The following is a 23616-nucleotide window of genomic DNA, read 5'->3' as shown; positions in this document are numbered from 1 at the left end:
ATCTCTTTTTCCTCCTCTCGTACTTGCACTGTGAGAGCAACGTTGAGTTTAGCACCGTTCTCACGGCTCGATATGGGAAACGAGTTGTTGCCGTACACATCTATATGTCACGTTGCCCCCTCCCTCGTCAGGTAAGCCTTCAGGAACACACCTGCAGGCTCTCTCTCTTGAGGCGAAAATACAGGTGCCGGGGCAGGGCGACAATATTTATTACAGGAATCTGGTCTGGAACGAGGACTTACCAGGCTATTTCCTTACTGCCTGGCCGTTCAAGCACTAAGGGGAAGAGTGCAAGCAAACACTGGAGACCTTCACTGCCTTATATTAACGGTAATCACACATGTACAAGTTCAAGGTCACGGGGCAGGATGGGGCACAAGGGGAACGGTGTACGCCACCACTGCAGTTTTACCTCTTTATCGCAGATCACAGGCTAACACCACAGTAACTGTCGCTTACTACTGTCGGTATCTGTCCGCACAGGTGTACACAGGGTTCACACGTGCGGAGGTAAGACACAAAAGCGAAACGAAGGCGGGGCAAGGCGCCTGAGGCAGCTAGATGTCACGTCGTCATCTCTGTCTCTCTCCTTCTATACAACTCACCGCTCCCTGACATGGTCGCCCAGTCTACTAAATTTAAATAGAAAAAAAAAAAAAAAACATTTTCTGGCCCTCGTAACACTACCCCTTCCTTCAAAAGAGGTGGACGTCCTCGCCCCATGACACAGTATAAAAATATACAAAAAAAATAGCAAAAACAGGAACTCTTTACATGGTACAAAAGAAATGACAATGTGTCATTTTCAAAATGACACAAATGAATGACACAAATGAAAACAAAATGTGTCTTTCTTATCACAACTCTTCCTCAGAGGACATCACATAGCCCTCAAACCTCTGAGGTCTCTTAACTCTCCTTCTTGGGCGTGACGTTTAGGATGGGGGGTGACGGTACAGACTGCTCCTCTGCCCCAGCTGCGTCTGTCTCCTGTATCTTGTCCATCTCGTCATTGCCTCCAGTACCAGCAGCAGCATCGTCTTCATCTTCCTGCTGTTTCTGCAGTTCTTCGTGACCAGACTCCTCTTAGTCTTCGTCGTCGTCACCACCAGGGCCCCACATATACTGCCTTGGTCCGTAGTACCTCCACAGATGGTCGACGTGCACAATCTTGTGTCGGTAACGACTTTCTCTGGTAATATGTAGGTCATCTCGGAGATTGGCTCTACCACTGTATAAGGACCTCCCCAGAGGCTTGGGTGAGAGACCCCTCTTTCTCCGGGGATTGTGTAGCCACACCAAGTCACCCTCAGCGAAGCCTGTGGAATTGGTGCCTCGATTATACAGGCTCTTCATAAACTCCCCGGCAAACTTCAGGTTATGCAGCACTTGGTGGTGTGCCTTGGCCAGACGCTCCTGCAGAGCCTCAGCATAGTCTGTGCTCACTGTAGGCAGCTCCTCATCTGGCGGGCGACCTGTGGTCAGATCCACCGGCAGGCGAATCTCTCAGCCCAGCATCAGCTTTGTTGGCGTGTACACTGTGGTTTCATGCTTAGCGGAACGGTAGACCATGAGCAAGGCAGTCTGGTCCCACTCAGTCTGTTCTTCACCACAGTACTTGGACAGCTCCTGTGTCAGCGTCCAGTTGAACTTCTCTACCATGCCGTCTGATTGGGGTCACATGGGTTTTTTCCTCGTCTTCCCTAACCCCAGCAGTTGACAGCACTCCTGGAACACAGCTGACTCAAACTTGCGTCCTTGATCAGAGTGAAGTTCACCCGGCACACCAAACTGTGTGAAAAACTGCTCCGCAAATACTCCAGCAACAGTCGTGGCTTCATGGTTAGGTAGCACATAGGCTTCATTGCACTTCGTAAAGTAATCCATGGCCAAACAAATGTAACGGTTCCCTACTGTAGTTACTGGCAGTGGTACAGCTATGTAACATGCTGCATGGGCGCCCCAACCTGGTACAGCTGCATGGTGGCCTGTGTCTTGCGTCTTGGGCCTTTCTTGGTACTGCAGGTGTCACAAGCCCGGCACCACTCTACTACATCACTCTACATACCCACCCAGTAGAAACACTGCCGTAATCGAGTCAGCTTTTTCTCCACTCCCAAGTGGCCACTCGCGACGCCTTCGTGTGCCTCCCGCAACACTCTTGCCCTTAACTTCTTAGGTACCACTGTCTGTCAAAAGCATATACATTTCGTGCCCTTCACGTGATGTTCCCTTGTGGCAGGCGAATAATCACAATCCTATCACTGGATTAAAAGAAATACAAATATTGACACTTTTATAGATTTTTAATTGATAATGGAATAATCCGAATAATAATAAAAAAAAAAAGGAATCCAGAAATACAAAAGAATGGTAACGTACTCTTCAGTTACATAAAACTGCGATGGAGATATTTTCGCGACTACTGAGTTGCGGGGGAGACCAGAGAATAAATAAATAAATAAAAAAATATATACCCAAAAAAGTATGTATAGACCTGAGGACAGTCTCACACGGTGATCTCGAACCAGGTGGTTGCACTAGTCACGTGGAGAGAACCAACAAAAAAAGAACGAAATAATGTGAATATCTATCCACTCAGAACAATAGTTTATCAACAGGAATATCTGAGGAGAATCCGAGAGAGACTGGCTTTAGTAAAATTATTGTTAAACAAACACTTACTTAATATTACAGGAATGGAGGAGGAGATTATCAGACTACATGATCACCTGAGGAGAATCCGAGAGAGACTGGTTTTGCTTGTGAGGAAATAGGCGGGAAACTAAGGATAAAGGTTTCCAATGGGGAAATTTATTAAGAGTTATAATTTTGTGTTAGTGGGGGGGGCGACTAGGTTGTGAGTTCAGGGATGAAAAATATGAATAATTAAGTTACTGTTTACTTTATAGTTGTTACTTTAAGAAGTTTAATTCAATGGACTTTTGAAATCAATTGGGGAATTAGTCAAAGTCTGGTATCTCTTCCTGGCTTGCGTAGCAACAGGGGTAAGATGACGGCGAAACAAAGAAGACTTATCAGATTCGTCAACCTCATTGGCGCGGCGTAATTATCTGGGATTTGTTTGAGCTGGCTTAAGACCTTACCATTATAGAATTAATTTTATCGTATTAAGGGCTCCCCATTCTCTGGAATTAGGTGAAAAATTCGCCTCTATAACCTGGCCAAGCAGGAGAAATTACGTTTATTCACGGGGTAAATTTATCATAGAAGTGGTCAACACAGTGACGCTGAGAGGGGGAAAAAGTAAGGACAAAAGGAAACTGAGGAGAGGAAGGGAACGGGGGGGGGGGTTAGTCACATGATACTGAGACTGTCTGGTCATCCCCGCACATTACATGGGCCTTAGCCTAAAAAAAAAAAAAAATAGAAATATACATAATTAATTTCCAGCACTACATACATTCATCAGCTGTCATCCATTTCTTCAGAAGTACTCCTCCATCAAGCCGCAGACTCTCCCACTGAGCCCAGTAGTGCATGGTAACTGGACTTAACGTTGCAATCTCCTCCCAGGCTTGCTTGTTGGTGTCCTGCCCCCATTAACTTAAGGATGGGACCAATGTCTGGAGCATCTGGAGGAGGCGCTGAGCCTCCTCCAGATTCTCGTAGCTGCCTGTCGTATCTGCCTACACCACAGTCCGGCGACACTTCTCTACACGTTCATCCTTAAGACTGCAGTGCTGACAGTCAGGTTCACAGGGTCGACGGTTAAGACGGTTAAGACACTGCCAGACCGGTGTTCCATCCTGTAGTTGTGTTGCTCCAGCTTTCGAATCCATCTTGCTAGCTGCCCTTCAGGATTTTTCAGTGTCTTGACCCATCTCAGCGGCATACAGGTATAGGTGGAAGTGGTCTAGACTCTTCACCACAGCTAACAACTCCTTCCTGGTGACACAGTAGTTTCTCTCTTGTGGACTGAACTTCTGGCTGTAATATGCCACCACATGCTCTCTTCCATCCTTCTCCCAGGAGAGCACTGCCCCAATTCCCTCAGCACTTGCATCACAATCCAGGATGTACGGCAACCTGGGGTCTGGGTAAGACAATACGGGTGCATATACTAGAGCTCTTTGTAGTTGCTCAAAGGCTGCTTGACACTCTTCATCCCACCGGAACTGCGCATCTTTCCTAGTCAGCCGATTTAGAGGTGCTGCAACAGTGGCAAAATCCTTCACGAATCTCCTGTAGTAGGAGCAGAATCCCAAGAAGCTCCGCACCGCCTTCATGTTCGTCGGAACAGGCCACTCCTTCACTGCAGCCACCTTCTGAGGATCAGGGCTCACTCCACCTTGACCCACGATGTGTCTAAGGAGTGGTACCTCCCTCTGGAAGACAAGACACTTCTTAAGGCTGAGCATGAGGTTTGCTACCATAAACCGGCGAAAGATTTCCTCCAGCCTTCCCATCTCTTGCTCGAAGGTACGGCCGAAGACGACATCATCATCGAGGTAGACAAGTGCAGTCTCCCAATGCAGTCCTTCCAGCACTCGTTCCATGAGACGCTCAAATGTGGCGGGCGCATTGCAGAGGCCAAAGCTCATAACACAGAATTGGCAGAGGCCTCTACCAAACGTAAAGGTTGTCTTCTCCCTGTCCTCTTCATCCATCTCGACTTAGTGGTACCAGACTTCAGGTCCAGCGTCGAGAACCACTTCGCTCCTGCAAGTGCATCCAGGGCGTCATCGACACGACGTAAAGGGTATGAATCTTCACCGTCACCTCATTCAGGGCTCTGTAGTCCACTAAGTCGAGATGGATGAAGAGGACAGGGAGAAGACAACCTTTACCTTGTCATGCCGTCCTTCTTCTTTACCAGCAGCACTACAGCTGACGACCAAGGGCGGCTTGACTTCTCCACCAGTCCCTAGTTGATATGTTCACCGACTGCCTTTTCCATTTCCTGACACCGGGCAGGGGCAACTCTCCTTGGTGGTTGTTTGATGGGTGGGTGGTTGCCAGTGTTGATGCGATGCTTGACCAGATTCGTGCGCCCCAAGTCCAAATCACCTGGCGAGGACACATCAGTGTACTTCTGCAGCAATTTCTCCAGCTGAACTGCCTGCTCCTTGTCTAAGCACACTATACTCCTGTTCCACACGTCCTCCAGATGTGCTGAGAAGCCATGGGTAACTGCCATCTCCTTAGGGCCTGAGCCTGGCACTTTATGTGCCAGCTCCACAGCCTCACAGCTCCTCACCGCAGCTCCAGCTGGTATTTGCCGCTCCTCATCGGCCAGATTAGCGACCAGCACACGTACTTGCTCATCATCAGGCCACACCAGTGTCTTCCCGACCAGCAGTTCACTCTGCAACTGGGAGAGGGGTAAGGACTCCACCAAACAGACTTCATTTTCCATATCACGACTCAGCCTGCAACTCACCCAAGTCTCCATCCTCGGTGGCACACAGGTAGTCTTGGTAGCTACGACCTCGATGGTGGCGTTTGCCTTCAGCAGTGGCACCTCCTTCCCCTGGACTTCCATGCGGATCTCTCCAAAGTCCAGACAGGCACGGCTCTCCAGAAGGTAGTCCAGACCCAGCAAGCACGGGTCATCAATGTCTGCCACATACACAGGCAACTCTTGCTCCACTGGACCAACCCGTATACTGGCCTCCACTGGTCTTCATTGTGTCGTGTAGTGTCTAGTAACACCTCACAGTTGTTGAGTTACCATAGGATGGCTCCTCGTCGACGTAACGTCCGGCCTCACAAATGTTCTCTCTGATGCTGTATCCACAGTGAGCTGGTACGCATTCCCGTCGACCGTACTCTCCAACTGCGCTGATGACATCTTCCCGGGAAACAGGCCTGCGTGGCACTAGCAGGTTGCGGCACCCCTTTCCCAGCCAGCTGCTGTTTTCCGCATCCATTGTCTTGCCCCTCTGCAATTTTTTTCAGGACAAGAACGGGAGAGGTGGCCTAGTTTGCCACATTGCCAACAACAGAGCTGGTACACATACTGCCCTCCTTGCTCTTCAGGTTGGGACTGTAGGAACACACTCAGGGGAAGGGTGCAAGGAAGCACTGGAGTCCTTCACTGCCTTATATTGATGGAAACCACACATGTACAAGTTCAAGGTCACGGGGACAGGCTGGGGCACAAGGGGAAGGGTGGACGCTACCACTGCAAACAGTTTTACCCTTATATCAAGGGTCACAGGGTACCACCATAGTCGCTGTGGCTTACTATAGTTGGTGTCTCTCAGCACAGGTGTACACAAGGATCATATGTGCGGAGATAGGGCACAAAAGCGAAGCAGAAGGCAGGGCAAGGCGCCGGAGGCAGGTAGACGTCACGGCGTCGCCTCTGTCTCTCCTACACAACTCACCGCTCCCTGACATGCAGCGCTGGCCACCATGATACGAAGCACATATAGTGCCAGTGGGTGTGAAGCGGACAAAGAGGGCTAACGAGTGTTACACGCCGGGTGTGGCGTATCTGTATATGTATCTGAGCCACAACCTGTTTGACATAACAGGCTGTCGGAGCTCTTGATTCCTCACAGAACCAGAGACTGTGAGAGAGAGAGAGAGAGAGAGAGAGAGAGAGAGAGAGAGAGAGAGAGAGAGAGAGAGAGAGAGAGAGAGAGAGAGAGAGAGAGACTTGAGCGAGTCACACATTGGTGAGTAACACCAGTCTGATTGGTAACGTTGGTGGCAAAGCGGTAGCACGAATTTTGTGACCAGTGACTGACATATTATAGACTATTCAAACTCACCGTGCAGTTACATATATGACGCTCGCATGTAACGATTGTCAAATATAAAACTCTCACACAGATAAACAGTTTTAACGCACGGACGCCTAGGGACTGACAAACAGGTGGATAGTGCGGACGCCAGCACATTCAAGACTCAAACAAAACCCGCACTATCTTCTCGCTCTGATAAGTGAGAGGCTACATATTTTCACTCCCACGATTAACCAACCTCTAAGGTTGGTGATATTATTGACTGACTCTGATGCTTTATCACCCGAGGGGTTATTCTTACATCACAATAATCCAACTGGAATATCTCGAATATTTGTCGAGAACAAGCCTTGGCACCTAGGACGATCTGCGAGGACGATCTTCGAGAACGAGGACGACCTGCGAGGACGATCGTCGAGGACCAGCGGAAGTTACTTCATGCTGTTAGGCAGTAGTGAGTACAAGCATTAGCTTACCCCACAATTACACCTTTCCTTATAGGTATATAAGATAACCACACGTAATCAATTTGCGGGAAGTTAGTTTTATTTTTCTCTCTCTCTCTCTTCTCTTTCATTATTACAATAAGCATAGCACCTGTTTTTTTTTTTTTTTTTTTTAAGTTCTCGCGGCTACATTTCGTATAGTGTATATATAATTGTATATAATCCAGTGATTGCATTCTACATGGTGTATTTTTTTTCTTTTTCACTATTATTTTCTGCATAGCAGAATAACTTCTAAATTATGAGGAACTGCTAATGGCGTAGAAACCAGACAAATCTGAAGATTTTCAGGAACTCTATAAGGAACAAATCTTAGCTGAAGAGTCTAAAATCCGACACCAACTCGAGCGTGAAGCCCGAACAACAAACGAAGCGGATTTTAGCTAGTCTGGTGTCTTCTGACTCTGTCAGCGTGGCTGAGAAATTCGTAGATTCATATTCAGCGCAGATTCCGGAATCTCACGGTAATTTTCGAACCCTGAGGAGCGGTAAAGGGTATTACATTCAGGGGACACTTGCATGAACAATGCTGAATGCTAGTATATGTTCACAAGCATCAGTCAAAACACTGAAACTTCTTCCAACTAAGACTATCGTTAGGGCTTTCACGGGGTAGGATGAGGATTTCTCAGTATGTACATTCCTTACCATGTGCGGAGATGTTATACGACAGCCGGGAACGACTGATGATATTGATAAAATTAATTTCGCGAGGTCCAGATTGGCACCAGGATCTGGGGCATTAAAAATAATGCAGAGCGTGTCCTTTCTTGCCCGGAATCTTGGGCAGGACTACGAACTGTTCAAAGAAAAAAATGTTGCCAGTTTTTGGGGGTAGAGCAGAAACCACTCCTGAAACAAAACAGTGCAATTGTAGAAAGTATAGAGAGTGTGATAAGAACGGAGGAGCCCTGGGACGCTTCCATTCCTGCGGGTGAACAAATGGAAGATTGCAGTCGCATTCTCAAGGAGAAAGGCTGGAGCGAGGCATTCGACAATGGAATGATCACCTTTGATCATCTCTCCAAATTCTTTGAGATATTCTTCTTACTATTTCATGTCAAAGGAAGGAAGGGCCAGACCAGCCTTCCACTCACTAAAGTATGACTCTGAAGATTCATCTGATGCTCTAATTTCAGCAGCACAAAATATAATGGTGGAAGGAAAGGGGAGTGCATCAATCGCTGCAACGAGTACGGATGTGCCCGTGGAGTCCTACGCTGCAGTGACGGGAGGACGGTTTAAGATCTGTTCATATTGTAAGAAAGCGGAACATAATGAGAAAAGTGCTTAAAACGTAAGCACGAACAAAAGAAGGATGGGGCAGAAACAAGTGATAGCACGTCGTCAACACAGCCTCCGCGCGCGTCAAGAGGGAACGCACCAAGGAAAAACAAAGTTTCAATCCTGCACATATCCCTCATTCATTGTCTTCCATCCCCATCTTTCTTTCAAGACTTATCCTCTTTCTCCTCACCCTGCTGGTATTCCACACAGACCTCACATTCCCCATCCTCCTCCTGCTACTCTTTATCCTGTTGGTAAACCACACAGAGCCACCTATCAGGCCGGCACTTCCTATTCTCACCCACTCTACTTCTGCCTGGTACATGGTTATGGGCAATCTGACAAACAAAGCAAGCAAGCAAACAAAGTGGATGCACAAGAACTAAAGACTTAGCTATTAACGACATTATTGTGGGTGCCTGTGATCAAACACATATCATGACTTACTAAGATAGGGCCATGTGGGCTTTCATTGGATGTCAACACTGGTGCTAATGTGAATGTCCTCTCAGAAGAATCGTTTAACTTTCAAGCGAAATATAGTCGGTGGCCGTTACGCCAGAATGACTTGAAATTACGAGAAGTAACTGGCTCAGCCTAAAGAATTTTAGGGATAGTTAATTTACCCATATAAATGAAAAAAAAAGAAAAAAAAAAAAAATATATATATATATATATATATATATATATATATATATATATATATATATATATATATATATATATATATATATATATATATATATATATATATATATATATATATATATATATATATATATATATATATATATATATATCAAGTAGATGGATTTCTATGTTACCTCTAACTTTCAACTTCCAGCTGATGGACTACTCGGGATAACAAACAAAATCCAACCACACTGGCATTCTTCCTGATAACAGTTCAGTCATAATTTACGGGAAGATAATTCAGGCGATGAATAAGCCTATGCCTTTAGTTAGCTGATTTGACAAATCACTCTGGCACAAACACAAATGTAACTGCGGGAAGGGTATCTTCTACTACCTTCAGTCCACATGTAAAGTGGAAATGCGTTAAAGCTAATGTTGTGAGTAACCATGAACTTCCCATTACGGTTCCTGACACGCCAACTGGTAATGATGTTTCACAGGTGCCAGTAAACTTCAGCGCCTTGCAATGGAGTGTACTGTTTCCACTGTTCGTGAATGTCATGTGACTTCTGTGTTAGTAATAAACATCACGGGGGGACCAATACGTGTGAAACATGGAGTATACCTGGGAGATGGGCTGGTGTATGATCGAAAGATGTTGGCAGCGCCCATAGAGTTTCTTTCCTACAGCTTGTATCGTTGCGGTGCAGTTCTGCACTGACATCGAGCAGGGGCAGGACCCAAACCTAAGTTCGCTTGTCAATGTCATGGATTACCTGGAGCTGAAACACTCGCTATTGGATCTTCTTGAAGAATACTGCGACGTGATAGCGTTGCCTGTCAAACCCCTTGGTAGTAATGATCACGCAGAACGCAAGCCGTGACAAGACCCTGGCTGCCGTCTGTCGTGCATATTATTGGTCTCGGATGAGGGTAGACGTACTGGTTTATGTTGTGCGTTGCGTCAGCAGCTAAGCATAGAGGATTCACTTCTGGCCCGGCGCCCATGTTAGGATACCTACTACCTGATGTAGTTGCAATGGATCTACCGCAGCTTCCAATTAGTCATTAAGGTTCTCAATATCTCTTGGTTTGTGTAGACCACTTCTCTCACTTTGTAGTTTTGGCACCCGTCAAAACTAAGACAGCGCCTTCAACTGCTCATGCATCTTTTCTGTCCTTACATGACACTAGGTGTTCTCCTTACTGATAATATCACAGAGTTTTGGAATGCCTTAGTAACAGACATATGCTCAAAATTCAAGATCAAACAGACCTTTACCGTAACCTATCACCCAAGTTTGAACGGCCTTGTGGAGAGGGCAAATCGGAAGATTCTTGAGGCTCTCCAACATGTCATTACTAGCATACAAGACGATTGGGAAGACAGGGTTCCGCAGGTTGCAACTTGCATACATGATTTAGTGTGTGAATCAACTGCAAAAGCCCTGAACTATATTTTGTATGGAGTAGATAAGCGGTTGCCCTATCATTTATTGGTGGGCTCTTCAAAACCTGTCTATAATGTAGACAACTACACTTCCCAACATCTGAGAGTTTTCACTAACATACACAAAATGGTTAGGGGAAAGTTACTAGCCTCAAGAACTGAAATGATGAATCAACAGTACAAGCTTGGAGCTCCTGTCTCTTTAAAAGTACGTGATGCAGTGATGGTTCAAGCGTCCCCAAAGGAATTCAAATTGTCTCCTAGGTTCATGTGTCCGCGCCTAGTTGTCCGGGAGGGAAATGGCAACAAATTTCAAGTCTTAGATCCTTACCTGAATAATGTAGAAATGGTTAACAACGATAGGTTGAAGGAAACTAAGGTTTCTGATCCGAGTACGAACAGACTAATATCTCCCTATTACCTTCACTTGCTACTTCTACTCTTATCACTCATAATTACCATCATAAACCACAAACCTAAAACTATATATATATATATATATATATATATATATATATATATATATATATATATATATATATATATATATATATATATATATATATATATATATATATATATATATATTTTTTTTTTTTTTTTTATGTAGGAAGGATACTGGCCAAAGGCAACAAAAATCTAATAAGAAAAAATGCCCGCTGAAATGCCAGTCCCATAAAAGGTTCAAAGCAGTGGTCAAAAATTGATGAATAAGTGTCTTGAAACCTCCCTCTTGAAGGAATTCAAGTCATAGGAAGGTGGAAATACAGAAGCAGGCAGGGAGTTCCAGAGTTTACCAGAGAAAGGGATGAATGATTGAGAATACTGGTTAACTCTTGCGTTAGAGAGGTGGACAGAATAGGGGTGAGAGAAAGAAGAAAGTCTTGTGCAGCGAGGCCGCGGAAGGAGGGGAGGCATGCAGTTAGCAAGATCAAAAGAGCAGTTAGCATGAAAATAGCGGTAGAAGACAGCTAGATATGCAACATTGCGGCGGTGAGAGAGAGGCTGAAGACAGCCAGTTAGAGGAGAGGAGTTGATGAGACGAAAAGCTTTTGATTCCACCCTGTCTAGAAGAGCAGTATGAGTGGAACCCCCCCAGACATGTGAAGCATACTCCATACATGGACGGATAAGGCCCTTGTACAGAGTTAGCAGCTGGGGGGGTGAGAAAAACTGACGGAGACGTCTCAGAACACCTAACTTCATAGAAGCTGTTTTAGCTAGAGATGAGATGTGAAGTTTCCAGTTCAGATTATAAGTAAATGACAGACCGAGGATGTTCAGTGTAGAAGAAGGGGACAGCTGAGTGTCATTGAAGAAGAGGGGATAGTTGTCTGGAAGGTTGTGTCGAGTTGATAGATGGAGGAATTGAATTTTTGAGGCATTGAACAATACCAAGTTTGCTCTGCCCCAATCAGAAATTTTAGAAAGATCAGAAGTCAGGCGTTCTGTGGCTTCCCTGCGTGATATGTTTACCTCCTGAAGGGTTGGACGTCTATGAAAAGACGTGGAGAAGTGCAGGGTGGTATCATCAGCATAGGAGTGGATAGGACAAGAAGTTTGGTTTAGAAGATCATTAATGAATAATAAGAAGAGAGTGGGTGACAGGACAGAACCCTGAGAAACACAACTGTTAATAGATTTAGGAGAAGAACAGTGACCGTCTACCACAGCAGCAATAGAACGGTCAGAAAGGAAACTTGAGATGAAGTTACAGAGAGAAGGATAGAAACCGTAAGAGGGTAGTTTGGAAATCAAAGCTTTGTGCCAGACTCTATCAAAACAGCAAAAGTTTCACCAAAATCTCTAAAAGAGGATGACCAAGACTCAGTAAGGAAAGCCAGAAGATCACCAGTAGAGCGGCCTTGACGGAACCCATACTGGCGATCAGATAGAAGGTTGTGAAGTGATAGATATTTAAGAATCTTCCTGTTGAGGATAGATTCAAAAACTTTAGATAAGCAGGAAATTAAAGCAATAGGACGGTAGTTTGAAGGATTAGAGCGGTCACCCATTTTAGGAACAGGTTGAATGTAGGCAAACTTCCAGCAAGAAGGAAAGGTAGATGTTGACAGACAGAGCTGAAATAATTTGACTAGGCAAGGTGCAAGCACGGAGGCAGAGTTTCGGAAATCAATAGGAGGGAGCCCATCAGGTCCATAAGCCTTCCGAGGGTTTAGGCCAGCGAGGGCATGGGAAACATCATTGCGAAGAATTTTAATAGGTGGCATGAAGTAGTCAGAGGGTGGAGGAGAGGGAGGAACAAACCCAGAATCGTCCAAGGTAGAGTTTTTAGCAAAGGTTTGAGCAAAGAGTTCAGCTTTATAAATAGATGTGATAGCAGTGGTGCCATCTGGTTGAAGTAGAGGAGGGAAAGAAGAAGAAGCAAAGTTATTGGAGATATTTTTGGCTAGATGCCAGAAATCACGAGGGGAGTTAGATCTTGAAAGGTTTTGACATTTTCTGTTAATGATGGAGTTTTTGGCTAGTTGGAGAACAGACTTGGCATGGTTCCGGGCAGAAATATAAAGTGCATGAGATTCTGGTGATGGAAGGCTTAAGTACCTTTTGTGGGCCACCTCTCTATCATGTATAGCACGAGAACAAGCTGTGTTAAACCAAGGTTTAGAAGGTTTAGGATGAGAAAAAGAGTGAGGAATGTACGCCTCCATGCCAGACACTATCACCTCTGTTATGCGCTCAGCACACAAAGACGGGTCTCTGACACGGAAGCGGTAGTCATTCCAAGGAAAATCAGCAAAATACCTCCTCAGGTCCCCCCAACTAGAAGAGGCAAAACGCCAGAGGCACCTTCGCTTAGGGGGATCCTGAGGAGGGATTGGAGTGATAGGACAAGATAAAGATATGAGACTGTGATCGGAGGAGCCCAACGGAGAAGAAAGGGTGACAGCATAAGCAGAAGGATTAGAGGTCAGGAAAAGGTCAAGAATGTTGGGTGTATCTCCAAGGCGGTCAGGAATACGAGTAGGGTGTTGCACCAATTGCTCTAGGTCATGGAGGATAGCAAAGTTGTAGGCTAGTTCACCAGGATGGTCAGTGAAGGGAGAGGAAAGCCAAAGCTGGTGGTGAACATTGAAGTCTCCAAGAATGGAGATCTCTGCAAAAGGGAAGAGGGTCAGAATGTGCTCCACTTTGGAAGTTAAGTAGTCAAATAATTTGAGAGTAACTCTGTAATCGTAGCCAGATGGTGGAAAACTTGGAAGATTTAAGAGCGTGGGCACGAGAGCAAGTTAAGTCATTGCGCACATAAACGCAGCATCCAGCTTTGGATCGAAAATGAGGATAGAGAAAGTAGGAGGGAACAGAAAAGGGGTTACTGTCAGTTGCCTCAGACACCTGAGTTTTAGTGAGGAAAATAAGATGAGGTTTAGAAGAGGATAGGTGGTGTTCTACAGATTGAAAATTAGATCTTAGACCGCGAATGTTGCAGAAGTTAATGAAGAAAAAGTTGAGGAGGGTGTCAAGACACTTAGGGTCGTCGACAGAAAGGCAGTCCGACCTGGGGACATTTATGGTCCCCTCCCCAGATGGGGACTCCGAGGCTGGTGTAGGAGTCGCCATGATTTTAAAATTTTTGAGTGAATGGTGTGTGTGTTATTAGGTGCTTGTAGTTTTGTGTGGAGGAAGAGAGTTGTCTTTAGAGGGCAGGCTGTGACTGCCCCCTTGTGTTGTGAGACACAAAGGGAAATGTTCAGTGAGGTCACAGCTGGGTTTAATGATAAGTTCACAGCACCCCCTGAACAGTGCTTTAGACCTCACTGGGAGTAATTATCGTTTCGGCAGGTGTCTACTGCCTCCTATATATATATATATATATATATATATATATATATATATATATATATATATATATATATATATATATATATATATATATATATATATATATATATATATATATATATATATATATATATATATATATATATATATATATATATATATATATATATATATATATATATATATATATATATATATATATATATATATATATATATATATATATATATATATATATATATATATATATATATATATATATATATATATATATATATATATATATATATATATATATATATATATATATATATATATATATATATATATATATATATATATATATATATATATTTAGCAATGACGATTTTCTTCTTAATTTTGGCCACGTTAGGTGCTGCGTTAGCCACCCCTGAAGTCAGGTACGCTCACTGCGCATCTGACTTCGAGGATGCATTGTTAGTCCGATACTCTTACTCCTCACTTCATACGCTACCTGAGGACCTGACGGAAGTTGCTACAAATTTGGCTGCTACACTTCAGCAAGTATTCATTCAGCTGGCTCAGCAGTCGCATATGTCATCGTACCTTCATGCCAAAACTATTCTACGTCTCCTGAAATTTAGATGAACTTTCCTCTCTAACCAGCTTGCTACTACTATGCATGATTATAGCATCCAGTTCATTCCAGTTCCAAACGTGGGTTATTAAAATACCTTTGGGAAGCTTTCTGAGACACGTTTTGGAATAGCAATGAATGAAGATGTGCAGCATTTGCGTGAACGCTACCATTTCCTGGTGAATGTTGCTTCTGCTAACAGCCAGGTCATTAATCTGCATAGTAAACATATTGGTACTCTCCAGGCTAGTGTAAAATATCTCCTAGAACATACTAACACTCTTTGCACTGTGCAAAACGGGGCGTTAGTCCGCATGGATGCTCTAACAGACTTCCTTCTCTTAGATCAGTAGATCGAACTTTTGGAGGCTTCTCTAGTCTCAGTTCTTTCCTATAATACCATCCTAATTCAAAATCTCATTAGTACAGGCATAGACCATGTAACTGGTCTTTTCCCTGTGGCTGACTTATCTACGACACTTGATATGGAAAAATTATACAAGTTAAAGCCATTGTTTGAAGACGACGGTGTTGAGCACTACTACCCTGCTTTTGAGTCGTCGTCTATTTCCCTTTTCAGTCCTCAGACCGTTTCTTGGTTTACGAGATCATGCCTTTCCCATTTTCTGTTAACGCCTCTGTCGTACTGCTTGAATTGCCTTCTACTATGGTTTTGGTTGCAGAAGATTTTACAGTGTATGCCACTGCCTAGAGATAATCTTTGAATAGTTGTGTGTTGCCTTACTTAAATCTCTATCACTGTGACGCTACTCTTTTTATTTTTAGCCTCATCACTGGTAACATTTGCGAGGTCATACTTGCGAGAATGCGGACAATGCTCTTTTGACTTCCCCCTACAAACATGCCATTCTGAAATCTATGTTTCAATGCCCATTCCATTACTACAATTATTTCATTTTCCATACTGCTATCCCTCTCGTAGATATTTGCTCAAATGGCACAACATACAACACAGTTGTCGGTCATTATGCAGTTCACCACTCTTTAGTCATGTGAAAGCTACTACCATCACTACATATCCAAAACGTCTATACGAGGCGTTTACCACCAACATGCTGTCTCCTCACCTATTCACCATCACCCTTTTAAGGTATGTTTTCTTTTTTCTTTCTTCAGTCTCACTTATGTTATTAATACTCTCCATGAACTAAAATTCTCTAATCACTCTGAATCTGCTACAGTTTCGGAGGAATCTCTTCCAGGGAATCTTGAACCACATGCTTTCTACCCTAGTTTGTTGGTGCCTGTCCTTGTCCATATTTGTATTCTAATTCCTCTGTTTATTTGTGCCCACAAGGCTCTACGCTTTTATACTAGTTTTTGTGCTGCCAGGGTTGCTCAGCGTCGACTACAAACATTTTCTGCACCATAATACTCCAGTAATATACTTTAACACAAATAGATACGCTTTATATATATATATATATATATATATATATATATATATATATATATATATATATATATATATATATATATATATATATATATATATATATATATATATATATATATATATATATATATATATATATATATATATATATATATATATATATATATATATATATATATATATATATATATATATATATATATATATATATATATATATATATATATATATATATATATATATATATATATATATATATATATATATATATATATATATATATATATATATATATATATATATGTTGCTGCCTGGCTGATCAAGGATCAGACACCTTGGCGAAAGCAAATGTGAGTGATCTATGGTTAGTAAAAGCCGTGAACTCTCTGGCCTCGAGGAAGTGGCGAAAGTATCGAATTGCTAGGTAGAGTGCGAGGAGCTCCCGGTCGAAAGCGCTGTACTGCAGTTCCGAGGGTCATAGGTGACGATTGAAAAAAAGGCCAGATGCCACCATTCATCATTCACAATTTGTTCCAGAATTTCTCCCACCACTGTTTCTGATGCGTCGGTCGTGAGAGCGGTTGGTGCGTCGGCTCGCGGATGAACTAGCATTGCTGAATTAGCCAATGTTGCCTTGCTGTTCTCGAAAGCAATGGAAGCAGCATTGGTCCATGTGAGCTTACTAGACTTGCTAGCTAGTAGCTGAAAAAGCGGTTCTATGAACTTAGCTGCTGCTGGTACTAAGCGGTGGTAGAAAGTTACTATGTCAATAAAATCCTGGAGTCCTTTCACAGTAGTGGGTTTCGGGAACTTGCGAATAGCATCGACTTTGGGTGGAAGTGGAACAGCTACATGTTGGTCAATGCGATTGCCAAGAAAATTGATAGAGTAGTGGCCAAAGTGGTACTTAGCCAGACTGATGGGCAGGTTGTGTTCACTTAACCTCTGGAAAAACTGTCTGAGGTGAGTATGGTGTTCTTGTCAGGTACGACAAGGATGTCATCCAGATAGATGAACGCAAAATCAAAGTCCCTGCCCACCATGTCCATCAGGGCTTGGAATGCCTGCGCAGCGTTCTTGAGGCCGAAAGGCATGGGTAAAAACTCGGAAAGACCAAACAGGGTGATTATGGCGGTTTTGGGAATGTCGTCAGGATGAATTGGAATCTGGTGATAACACTGGTGACCACTCGTTTGAGTACCATTTTTGGGGAACTCAAACATAACATCCCCATCTAACCTAACCTAACCTAACCTAACCTAAATAGGTTAGACTAAAAGTGAAACTGGTGTAGTGCCGGGGAAAACATTTATATATATATATATATAAGTAGCATTAGGTTAGGTTAGGTTAGGTTAGGTTAGGTTAGATGGGGATGTTATGTTTGAGTTCCCCAAAAATGGTACTCAAACGAGCAATGGTACTCAAACGAGTGGTCATATCCCTCACCTACTTTTGACATTTAGTACCGTTGTTGAATCTAGTTTTAACTTACACGATCAGATAAAACTAGATTTAACTAGTTAAACTTTGATATTTCTAGTTATATCAAACACATTAAGGTATAACTAGTTGTGCCTAGGTAATACTAGTTGTTCACAAACGCATTGAAAATACCTAGTTAAAAACTAGTTTTGACTGATTCCGGGTTTTGACTGTAACATATATATATATATATATATATATATATATATATATATATATATATATATATATATATATATATATATATATATCTGTGTGTGTGTGTGTGTGTGTGTGTGTGTGTGTGTGTGCTGAATTTCCGAGTTACAGTAGTGGTGAGCAGGGATAAACATGGAGTTCTTTCTTTTTTTCACTTTATTTCTTATAACGTTTTAACTTCACAAAAGGCATCTTCAGGCTAAAATATATCATTATATTTAGTTCAATATTAAAATTATATATAAAAAAAAAAATAGGAGCAAAAATTATAACCCATAAGGTTACTAGTACAGTACAAAAAAAAAAAAAAAGCCGGCATATGTATGACGGTGGGTCACATTCTTAACTAAAATAATAATAAAAAGATGAAAGATAATGTATATATATATATATATATATATATATATATATATATATATATATATATATATATATATATATATATATATATATATATATATATCACTGTTATTCCATACATTGTCTTTGCTGTGTTTTATTATTTTCTAGTTAACAATTTGACCTACCATCCTACATATATCGGCTTTTTTTACTTATATATATATATATATATATATATATATATATATATATATATATATATATATATATATATATATATATATATATATATATATATATATATATATATATATATATATATATATATATATATATATATATATATATATATATATATATATATATATATATATATATATATATATATATATATATATATATATATATATATATCACTGTTATTTCATACATTGTCTTTGCTGTGTTTTATTATTTTCTAGTTAACAATTTGACCTACCATCCTACATATATCGGCATTTTTACTTTTATATATATGTATATATATATATATATATATATATATATATATATATATATATATATATATATATATATATATATATATATATATATATATATATATATAGATAGATAGATAGATAAATAGATAGATATAAATAGATAGATAAATAGATATAGATAGCTATATAGACAGATAGATATATTAGGATGGTCCTTACCTTTGGGGTGATTTTTTTTTTTTTTCAAATTTTCCATGGGTATGCGCTCATTTTTTTTCTTTTCTTCCTTTTTATGTGAAAATATGGTGGTGCAAATTTCATTTCCATACGTTAATATTTACTGGTGGCGCCCGGATCCCCAACTTTGAACCGTGGTAGTCAAGCTCCTTGCCCGGTCTAAACCGAGTATTAGCTGCTCGAAGATACGGAACTCATAGTGCCTATCCCACTCACTGTCGCTTGTTTTGGGCCAGAATTGCTTTTCGGCTATCGGGGAACGCACCTCGATGTCCTGAGACGACCTGAAGCAGGAACTGGAGCTGATCCTCCTTCTTGGTCAGGAGCTTGCTGTACTCTTGAATCAGGGCGACTCCTCTCTCTCTGCTGTGACGTTGGTTACAGAAAACGCAGATAACTTCAGGGCTGTTTCTTGGGAAGACCCTTTCTCTTCCTATGTGGCCGGTGGCCGGATCAGCTTCCAGGACATCATCATCCAGGCCAAACCTATTGAGAGACTCCTTGGTCTTCATGAAGACGAAAGACGAGTGTGTCCTCTGCTGGAAGTCGCGTATATCGAGCAGTGGTCTCTTCACGTGATCTTCATGGCCCTCCTTCTCCAGCGTGGCCACCATGGCCATCCTCTCTGAAAGCAGGACTCCGGTGTCAAAAAAGAGCAGAGCCACAGGTCTTCTGACATATACCAGAGTTGATAGCGGAACTCCTCCGAAGTGGCTTTGGAGATCGCTGGGTTAACCCCGGTATGTTGAATCAGACTCTTCATCAGGGCCAGGTCTCGACAAGGAGCCTCTATTGGAATAGGGCTGGAGAATTAAGCTTTCAGGTAGACCGTCACGATGAAACGAGCCATCTCTCTCATCCCTCGCTCTTCACGAACCATGAGCTGGATTTGTGCTCAGAACAGCCAGATCGTAGCCCGTAGGAGCCTTAGACAGCCAGCGAGCACGATGGTACACTCTGGGTGCCATGAACCGAACAGCTCGCGGGGGAACTTCCTCCAGGAAAATGAAGGCAAGCTCCAGGAACTCCCTGTAGTCGTCTCGGGAGTGGCGATTGGTCAGCTAGGAGGTGCCAAATGACGTGACCCGCTGGATCAAGTCTGGGGGCAGGTGCTGGTGAAGGCTCTCATCCTCGGGCACTACTTGGTAGGCTGTCTTGTCGATGAATTCCCACTGAGACTGAGACTGGGACATCGGGTCCACTCATCGTCGAGCTCATCCGAGGTTGGAACGCTGCATACAAGACCAGCTCCAGAATATAGTGGCAACAAGCGAGGTAGAACAGCTACCGACACAGCTTCTGCTCAATGGTGAGGCAAGCCCCCGATCGCCTCCACATATTGGAGTCAGTCGCATCGAAGCACATACAGATGACTCTCTCCGAGATATCCCATTCCTCCATGGCTGTGACGACCCTTGGGAACTACAGTCAGTTTCTCCGTACCCTCTTCCGACACAAGGATTTGGGAATCTGTCCACATGTTGTTTGATGGTAAGGTCCTCCATCAACTTCCTGTCCCAATGAATCACCAAGGGAACATCTGTATGGAAGTCCCATTTGACCATCTCTGCAAAATGGCTTCTGTTGCTCTTGCACCCTCGAGAGATGTATGTCCGATTGATATCAACACCGAGACTCTTGGCGGTTTCCGAGGTCATGAAGACAGCTTTCCTATCAAACATGTTAGTGGAATCCAGAGCTGAACCCAATCCGGAGGACATAAAATTTTGTCGAGCTGTCTTTGGTGGTGGCAAATATCCAGAAGGTAGTGGCATCTCTTCCGCTTCTGGGGCCTCAGGGAAGCTGGTGTTGGTGCTTGATGATGCCAAGATATACGTTGAGGGCTCCTCTTCCATCTCTTTGCCCCGCTGACGACGCTGCTCCTCGAGACCCTTTTCTTCTGTGCTCGGACCTCCTTTTTCGCCAGCACCATGTCCATGCCGGCCATTGATCCCCTCCTTTCTTTCTCCGCTGCGCCAATAGGAACTGTTCGTCATCCTCGATGGTTCTCAGGCGCAGAACATCCTGGTGAGCCATATCGAGGACGTCGTTCAGGTCATCCTCGAAATCCTTCTTCCTCTAGCGATGGACCGCAGACTCGTTCTTTCCTTTCCTCAGAGATTTTCTCGAGTTGAAGAGCGCCTCCAGCTTCTCGATAAGGTCTTTCTTTAGACACAAAAGAAGTCTGTTCTTATCCCAGAGGAGAAGAGCAATTCCAGCTGCTCCTGTAGATGCTTCACGAACGGTATTCTTTTCTTCATTGTGAAGGTGGAAAGAGAACCTGTCTTTTGGAGGGGAGCTTCTTCCCGGTAATGGTTGGGGAAGGGTTCCCTAACAAGTAAATCTCACATAAACGCCTTGCTGCCATCTGTGGAAGAGAAAAAAACTACCTGGTCAACGAAATTCCGTCGTTCACATATCCGGAAATGGAGACATTTTTATTATCATTAATTTATAGTGAAACCCCATAAGGAACAAACTTTGGACACCCGCTGCCACCAGTACACAACATTAAGTTTGGATTACATTTTACCCACGCTTATGAGGGAAGCCCGGCAAACTTTTCAAAAATTGAAAAAATAAGGAACAACCCATATGTATATATATATATATATATATATATATATATATATATATATATATATATATATATATATATATATATATATATATATATATATATATATATATATATATATATATATATATATATATATATATATATATATATATATATATATATATATATATATATATATATATATATATATATATATATATATATATATATATATATATATATATATATATATATATATATATATATATATATATATATATATATATATTATTTGTGCCGCGAGAACGCGGCGGGTACGTGACCGAGCCATGTTAGGGTTAGAGCATGAATAATCATATTATGATTTTCTATTATAATTTTGTTTATTTATATATTATATATTTTTCTCTGTTGTTCCCTTTTTCCCCACATACAGCGTGAGAGCCAGGCTGAGGTCAGCCGAGATATCCTACAAATTTTCATCTCTCTTTCCTCCCGCATCATGAGAACCAGCATTTTTTTTTTTTTTCAGTATTTCAGTATTTTCAGTACTTCAGCATCTTTCTCATGGCTCAGTATGGAAAACGAGTTGTTGCCGTACACATTTATATGTTACCCTAGTACGTTACTGTGACACCTACATATGTATATTGTATCATAATATGTCCTATTTAGTACTACCATTTATTATATACTTTTCGAATATATGTTAAAACAATATTAGAAAGTGTCTATATATCGGCTAGCTGGCCACCATGATAGGAAGCTGTTCCTGGCACAGAGAGTGCCAGAGGCTGTGAAGCGGGCAGATAGAACTCGCGAGTGTTCCACGCCGAGTGTGACGTCTCTATAGATACTTGTATCTAAGAAAACAATAGTATAAAAGCCACTATGTGTTTGACATAACACCCTGGCAGAGCTCCTGATCCCTCACAAATACAGAGACAGTGATTGCGGGAGATAGAGAAAGACCTGGGCGAGAGTCACACATAGGTAAGTAACATTACATCTGACTGTAACAGATAGACGATCACTGTTCTTCTCCTAAGTCTATTAACAGTGGTGTTGCTCAGGATTCTGTCCTGTCACTCACTCTCTTCCTGTTATTCATGAATGATATTTTAAACTAGACTTTTTGTCCTATCCACTTTTACGTTGGTGATACCACCCTGTACTTGTCCATGTCTTTTCGTAGACGTCCAACCTTTCAAGAGGTAAACAGTTGACGCAGGAAAGCCACAGAACGCCTGACTTCGGATCTCTCTAAAATTTCTGATTAAGGCAGAGCTAACTTAGAACTGTTTAATGCCTCAAAAATTCAATTCTTCCATCTATCAACTCCACACAACATTCCAGATAACTATCCTATCTTCCTCAATGACATTCAACTGTTCCCCTCTTCTACACTAAACATCCTCTGTCTGTCCTTTTCTTATAATCTAAACTGGAAATTTCACATCTTATCTCTAGCTAAAACATTTTCTAGGCGTTATGAGTCGGCTCCGTCCGTTTTTTTTCATTTTTTTTTCATCACCCCTCCCCCACCAGCTGCTAAAGCTGTACAGGGATCTTATCCGCCCACGTATGGAATATGCTTCACATGTTTGTGGGGTTCCACTGATAACACTATCTTAGCTTGGGTGGAATCAAAAGCTTTTCCCCTTATCAGTTCCTCTCCTCTAACTTACTGTCATCAGCCTCTTTCTCATCGCTTCTTGCTGTTTTCCACCGCTATTTTCACACTACCTGATCTTCTGACCTTGCTAACTAAATACATGTCCTCCTTCCGCGGCATCGCTGCACAAGACTTTCTTATTTATCTCTATTTTGTCCAACTTTCTAATGCAAGAGTTAAACAGTGTTCTTAGTCTTTCATC

The 23616-nt window shown here is 42.2% G+C and overlaps 1 protein-coding gene across 1 annotated transcript; it reads right to left on the bottom strand.

Annotated features, from left to right (window-relative positions):
* Positions 1–4888: 4888 nt before the first annotated feature.
* Positions 4889–5894, bottom strand: LOC135109462 (uncharacterized). Its single transcript, XM_064020841.1, has 2 exons — positions 5696–5894; positions 4889–5613 (listed from the first exon to the last, which is right to left on the bottom strand). The coding sequence occupies exons 1-2, from the start codon at positions 5892–5894 to the stop codon at positions 4889–4891; spliced, it is 924 nt and encodes a 307-aa protein (XP_063876911.1).
* Positions 5895–23616: the final 17722 nt, after the last annotated feature.

This window comes from Scylla paramamosain, chromosome 19 (genome assembly GCF_035594125.1).
Source record: "Scylla paramamosain isolate STU-SP2022 chromosome 19, ASM3559412v1, whole genome shotgun sequence".
Classification (NCBI taxonomy): domain Eukaryota; kingdom Metazoa; phylum Arthropoda; class Malacostraca; order Decapoda; family Portunidae; genus Scylla; species Scylla paramamosain.
Note: the sequence above shows the minus strand (reverse complement) of the source record. Positions and strands in the feature narration are given on the sequence as shown.